This window comes from Onthophagus taurus, chromosome 2, assembly GCF_036711975.1.
Source record: "Onthophagus taurus isolate NC chromosome 2, IU_Otau_3.0, whole genome shotgun sequence".
Classification (NCBI taxonomy): Eukaryota; Metazoa; Arthropoda; class Insecta; order Coleoptera; family Scarabaeidae; genus Onthophagus; species Onthophagus taurus.
In genome coordinates this window covers 25,737,673-25,744,856 of record NC_091967.1, presented here as the reverse complement: position 1 = coordinate 25,744,856, position 7,184 = coordinate 25,737,673, and the positions used below count along the sequence as shown (strand labels likewise).

At 33.0% G+C, this 7,184-nt stretch overlaps 1 protein-coding gene across 1 annotated transcript; it reads right to left on the bottom strand.

The window, feature by feature from the left end:
- Positions 1-4,004: 4,004 nt before the first annotated feature.
- Positions 4,005-5,358, bottom strand: LOC111417889 (very long chain fatty acid elongase 7-like). Its single transcript, XM_023050293.2, has 5 exons — positions 5,179-5,358; positions 4,934-5,124; positions 4,747-4,881; positions 4,447-4,689; positions 4,005-4,370 (listed from the first exon to the last, which is right to left on the bottom strand). Exons 1-5 carry the CDS (start codon positions 5,237-5,239, stop codon positions 4,182-4,184), a joined length of 819 nt encoding a protein of 272 aa, XP_022906061.2. The 5' UTR covers positions 5,240-5,358; the 3' UTR covers positions 4,005-4,181.
- Between the last annotated feature and the right edge of the window lie 1,826 nt (positions 5,359-7,184).

Below are 7,184 nucleotides of genomic sequence, written 5' to 3'. Positions count from 1 at the left end.
AGTGACGAACATGGCGAAAGGTTCCACCAACAAATGAAGAACATTGAGCGTTATCAGGGAATTTGGGATGAAAGAATGATGGAAGACTATATCTGGTTCCTCATAAGAGAGACGGATTCTCAAAGAAACAGAAGGCAAAGCGGGGGGCAAAGTTGTTTCTAAGACTTGTGCATACTATTTTATTAATACCTAAATGTTACAATCAAAATAAACTGAATGAAGCATTTCGTGCTTTTTGAGAAAAATTACAGAAATAGAAAAAGCTGGATGTTGTCACTTCGACTCACAAATGATCATAATTTCGATATTTCTCTAGAGGCTTTGGTCGTAAATGCTGTCTTCGTATTGTAAAAGTACAAACTGTATGTAAAAAATAAGACGGAATTTTTGCGGTTCTCTTTTTGCAAGTGAATTTTGGATTGTAATTTTTGATTAAACAAAACTGTTTTTCAATTCAAATATCAAATAAAAATTGTAGCATATCGTTTAAAATAACCATCGAGATATACTATGTTTACTGGAGTGCGTGCTTTGAGCTAGAAAACTAGCCGGCCTCCCCCACCCCATAACGGCAAAAAGCTTCAACGTAACATACGGAAAAAAAATTATATATTTTTTTTTTCCTAACTATAATAACTTAAATATGTATTATTTGGTATTTTTCATCATTATTGAATAACATTATTTGAATTACTTAGTAAATATTGAATAAATTCATGCTGAAATATATCCATTAGTACTATTTGTATTTCTTGCCGTTATGGGGTGAGGGAACATGCTAGCGAATCGGACCGTTTTCTCGACCAAGCGAATATCGTGAGCACGTACTCCAGTAAATTATATGTATCTCGATGAAAATAACAAAGTTGTAGGCTACTTCCAGTACACTGGATGTAGCAGCCATCTTGAAATTATTTTAAATCGAAAGATTGGGATGAATAGCTCCTACACGTAAAATCTCAGAAACGTATGAAACATGAAACCTAAAAATTTCTAACGGTCTAGTTGCGCGGAATTTCATGTACAAGAAAAAGCTGTGCTCTCACATATATACAGGGTGTCCCGTTAAGCGTACAGAGCAGCTGTATCTCAACAACGGTAAGGCCTAGAGGTTTGGGAAAAAAATCCTTATAAGCAAAGTGGGCAAGAGAAATAGCTGGAAATTATTTTGAAGTTCGTAATTCGACCGCTAGGGGGCGTAACTGCCATAGAGAAACATAAAATTCCCGCTATCTCAGAAAGTTAGACGATAAGCTATAACGTTGACAACATCATTTAGTAGCTTGGATAATACCGCATCGCTTTTGTTTTGCGATATTTCTCATATCTGTCATAATAAGGGAGGGGAGGCCAATGCATTTTCAAATGTTTACATTTTAATATCTCCTGGACCATTCAACCGATTTGAATATTTTTGGTCTTGTTTGAAAGAGCATTTCATGCTCTTTTAAAAGATATTCAGTAAGACCGCTTGGTTTAAAACATAAAAGCTAGAGGGCGTTATCTGCAGCGGTTACATATTTTTGTGATTTTTGAAAAAAGTTAAATGGAACGGTACTATTTACTTCACAGACCGTTAATCATCATAAAATTTGCTAAATATTAGTGAAAACCGCATCTCGATATCTCCATCCATTCTCGAATTATAAAAGAAAATGTTAAAAATTCGTATATCTTAATCAGATCAAGTTACCTTAGGAAACAAATAAGAGAGAACAAAAATTTTATTATCTAGAACCTTCCTTCACACTTTATCCAAGCATAGAACTGCTTCAAAACTACTTTTGAGGCGTGTTGAAAAGCCAACGGATCAATGAAACATCAACAATGATAATAAAACAAAATAAACCAAAACACTTAGAATAACTTAAATTTTTGGCAAAAATAACTCACTAATGAGCGAAATGCCTTCCATAAACCTCGATGCATTTATTTAATCTAGTTTCGACGAAAAAAAAGCGCTGCTTAAGTCTCGGCCCTGGACACGTTTTGCTCGAACCAAGAATGCATATTATGCAAGTTTACATCAGCTTGTGGACAGATGCTTCATGCATCCATAGCATTTGTGATAAAAGGATTGGATTTGCCCAAATCATATTTAAAAGTCAATGGTAATAGTTCAATCTGTTATCATAATCGATATCTGTTAAGGCCTGATGTAACAACGTGGTGGAGATATTATTCTCTTGAGAACTCTTGTGGACAATTGTTTTCGGAGTTCCCAGATTATGTGGGATCACATTGCGCACCAATATGATTTACGAATTCATAGAGATGTCTGAATGGGCTACACGTTGCCAGTTTTCCGTAATCGCTATGTCAATCTTAAAAACACTTCTAGAGAAAAATTTCTTTCTTTGTCGTAATTGCATTGCACATTTTTGCCATGCAGTTGCATCGTATTCGAAACATTGAAAATAAATCATCATACGCTCTATCATACGCTTCTGCGTTAGTAAATGACATGTTTACAGTTACCATGGTTATGTGATTTGTTTTTCTCGATGAGGTAACTGGATCCGATTGATGGCACTCGAGTTTTTAACATTTTCTTCTATAACTCGAGAACGGGTGGCGATATCGAGATGCGGTTTTCACTAAAATTTAGCAAATTTTAAGGTGACTAAGGGTCTGTGAAGTAAATAGTATCGTTCCATTTAACTTTTCTTCAAAAATCACAAAAATATGTAATCGCTGCAGATAACGTCCTCTAGCTCATTTGTTTTAAAGCAGACGGTCTTACTGAAAATATATTTAAAAAGAGTATAAAATGCTCTTTCAAACAACACCGAAAACATTCAAATCGTTTGAATGGTCTAGGAGATATTAAAATGTAAACATATGAAAACGCATTGGCCTCCCCCTCCCTTATTATGACAGATATGAGAAATATCGCAAAACAAAAGCGATGCGGTATTATCCAAGCTATTAAATGATGTTGTCAAAGTTATAGCTCATCGTCTAAGTTTCTGAGATAGCGGGAACTTTATGTTTCTCAATGGCAGTTACGCCCCCTAACGGTCGAATTACGAACTTCAAAATAATTTTCAGCTATTTCTCTTAGTCACTTTACTTATAAGGATTTTTTTCCCAAACCTCTAGGCCTTACCGTTCTAGAGATACAGCCGCTCCGTGCGCTTAACGGGACACCCTGTATGTGAAATATCATAATTTTTAGTAATTTCTCCATAGATTCTCATCCTGCGTACCTTGTTGTCTTCTTAAAAGAGCAAACTTTACGTAGAAGGTAAAAAAGAATTTTTCTGCCACTCACCACGGATATTGAATGAATTTTTAGTTCACATTTTGTTTAAAATATCCCTTTTTCACATATGAAGGGCCATTGTATTAAAACTACCGAACAGATTGGAATAAGTATTAATACCATTTATGGGCTATACAATACTCTTTAATTTGATCAATAGTACGACCAGATCGGTCATCTCTAACTCGAGATATGCTGCAAATAGTCAAATTACCTCTAAAAAAAATCATAGGTCCAAACCGTATCCATAGAAAAAATTTTAAATGTGATTTTTGGGTTTAGGAGACCAAACTACATAAAAAAAATACAGTGGCGTCAAATGTACATTTTATGCATTTTTTTTGTAGACTGTTTACATTCGAAAAATACAAATTTTAAATAAATTGTTGTATTTTCACACAAAGTAATGATATTTAATGAAAATGTAATAAAAAAATGTTAACTTTACATTTTTCGTTTTCGAGTTATTTTGTAAATAAAAAAATCCATATTTTTTTAACTTATCAGAGAGAGAATTCCCAAATCATTTATAAACATGCCTATACCTATTTACAACAAATAGAAAAACTACAACAAATAGGTATAGGAATGTTAAGATATAATTTCGACCTCTACCAGGCATATAGAAAGCCTGATGTTGTTGTCTTTATGGAAATCAGTCGCTGGTGCTGGATGGGACACGTCCAGAGAATTAAAGACGACGAAACCCCCAAGAGAATATCAAAGCAAACTCCCATCGGAACAAATACAATTTTGTTTATTATAACATAATACATAATAAAAAATAGCAAATAAAATTATTATTTAGATCGCATTTAATTTAAAATAAATGATAGACTATTTTACAATCAACAATGGACTCTACTTTATGTATAAAGTGCTCGTTATCATCGTATGAGTGACTGTGGTTAGTACCTCAATCCTGCTTTATTTCTTCCACTTTCTTCTTTTTGGCTTTGATGTAAGTTCTATAATAGAAATCGCCGAATAATGAGAACATGAATAAATTCTGGGGAATTAATAGCATTGTTACCCATTTTGGGTATGCACAATTAGGTTGCAAAAGTATTCCGACAAATAATATCAGAAGAAATCCAAATTGTATCTAAAAATTAAAAGTATCAAATTGTTAATTCTAATATATTTATAAATTAATAAACAATTTTATTAATTTTACTCACCAATTGTAAATGTGTTATATGCCTTTTCCACCATACGCTTTCCTTAAATGACTTGTTATAAACTGTTAAAAGATAATAAGCGTACATGAACATATGAACAATGGAGTTTAAATATCCTAGGAAAACTCCCGATCCTCCCCCAACAAATCTGGTTCCACCCCAACTCAAAGCCACCATTCCAGCATGATGATATACATGCAGAAATGTAACCTGAACTGATTTCTTTCTTAAAATGAAAAATACCTAAAAAGTATTTTTTTCTATTTAATTAATTACGCGGTATATAACTTTCAATTTTACCGTATCCAAGAGATCAATTACTTTAAGGATAAAGTACAAATAACAAACTTTTAAAATTAAAACTGAATAGTAGTTATCTGAGTAATCGATTGGTTCACATTTTAAGTTAAAAATCGGTAAAATAACTATTGTTCCCTATAAAAAAAAATCCTATATAGATGAAATAGAAAAAAAGAAAGGTACGTACTACAAGAACAATATATGCACAATAAACTACTTGTATTGCATTATAAAATATTAATAGTTTATCTATATTAAATGCTGGTCGATTTTTCATCCATTTGGGACCAAAATCCAACACAAAGTATAAATACCCTGCTAGAACCAATATAATATATATAGGATTGTCCATAAATACATAACCGTCTATCCTTCGATCTAAAACGGATAGATCAATAACAAAATGATTATCCAACAATTTTTAGTCCTTACCTCTCCATTCTTCCATACCAGTTTTATAAATACCCCATAATGTTTTGAGAATTAAAGCCATAATTATCCCTTAAGAAATTTTTAAACATTTATTTCGTTAGATGTATTTGAGAGAATTTTTTAAGTCAGTTCGGCAACTAAAACGTTGTCTTTAAATTTACTCCTTAACCGACATTTTTCAGTGTATTTATAAGAAGAGTGGGGAAGGTCAAAGGTCATATTTGTCAATTGTATTGACAAGAATGCGCGCAAAATGAATATGAAACAGAAAAAATTTAAATTTTGAGTTCTCATAGGTATTTATGTATGCAGAATTAACGTTTTGGTTGATATAGAATTCTTATTTTGATAGTAATTGAACGTATATGTTTTTGAGACGATTCTTCACAATTTTCACAACTACATATACGTCACGAAACGGTCATAATCAACGAAATCCATTGTGTTAGTAAATGATTTTTTCTTCAAACGTCATTAAATAACAACTTTTTTGGCATGTTTACTCGCGGTAGAAGTAAGCCATTTTTGCATAACGACGGTTGCTAAGATCAACATAGCAAAAAAGTACATTAGCGTTATGGCGCTAAAGTAAATTTCATTTTAGCGCCATAACTTAAATTTATTAAAATTTATATTGCAATTATTTGCAACGTTTGAAGAAAAAATACTATGTTTTATTCGGAAGAGAAGCAGATTCGTTTGTGGCTGGTCCGTCATTGCCGGACTCACTTCGTTCGTCCGGCAAACTGTCGGACACGCCACAATTTTAACGGCTCATCTGTCATTAGCGACTCACTGCGTTCGTCGCTAAGCGACAGACCACGCCATAAAAACAATATACATGCTATATATATGCTTCTCTTCCATATAAAGCAATATACTATTTTATCTGACTGTTTTTTATTTTTTTTTTCTTATTTTAGTACATAAAAATATTAATTTTATAAATAGTTATAACAATGATAGTAATGTATAACAAAATACCACTTCATTATACATGAATTTTTTATAAACTGCTTATCATTTCCTGCCATTATTTTTGAAAAAGTAATTCTTTCTGCGTTTCACTAACTCGCATGATAAAGTTTTTAGTAATTTACCCTAATCTGTAGCTAACTCGAAATCGAATTGAAGTATAATAGAAATATGAATTTATAGAAAAATATTTCTTTATTTAATAATTTCGTCCAGCGACTGTATAGTTACGCATGTTAGAATTAATTAGTTCAACCTACGATAAACTATTTTGGCCTGATAATAAATTCACACTTCAAATTCAGTATTGCCGGGTCTGAGTTCAATTTCTTTTATCCTTTTTAACACATTGTTCGCCGCTTCGTCACTATTGTACAGGGTGGGCAAAATTGGATTTTTCTCAGATAGCCTTCACCAGGAAAGCAATGAAAACGGAGTGCACACATATTTTGCACCCTCGATGGTCTTACACATAAGAGTACCCCATTCAAAAGAAGACAGACATAAAGCAATCTGGGTATCCCCCGATGCACACACTTTCAATCAAATACACCATATATTAATAAACGCCCGTTACAGGTCAAATGCCATAAACGTAGAGAGCAAAGAGTGAGAAAAAAGTCCAGAATATCGAACTCGAAAAAATTTAAAGGATAAAACCTACCCAGATTCTTTACCGAACAGTTATAGGACAAAGATAAGCTAGTAACTAACGAGGATATGATAGCACTGGAAGATAGGAAAAGTATAAGACAGCTCTTTTAATGACCGGCTCGGAAATTATAGCACACGTAAACAACAGAGAAGTAGCGATTGGCTTGATACCGACTGTGATATAGCAAAAACACTTAAAAACAGCGCCTATAAATAATGGCTCAGGGCAGAACTAGGGGAAATGTTGAAGAATACAGAGAGATGAAGAGACTGGAAAACCTTAGTGGAACGAAACTGGAATGTTCTACGTAGGACGCAATGAACAAAGAAATTGGTTTAAACCCAGAACATCGTTGTGCTAGGATAGAGATTGGAAC

Excerpts from the sequence above, each read along its gene's own strand:
- LOC111417889 (XM_023050293.2), bottom strand. The coding sequence starts at position 5,239 with ATGGCTTTAATTCTCAAAACATTATGGGGTATTTATAAAACTGGTATG. Across the intron at positions 4,882-4,933 it reads GTGCATATATTGTTCTTGTA|GGAACAATAGTTATTTTACC; the intron begins GTACGTACCTTT and ends TTTTTTTTATAG. Across the intron at positions 4,690-4,746 it reads TAATTGATCTCTTGGATACG|GTATTTTTCATTTTAAGAAA; the intron begins GTAAAATTGAAA and ends AATACTTTTTAG.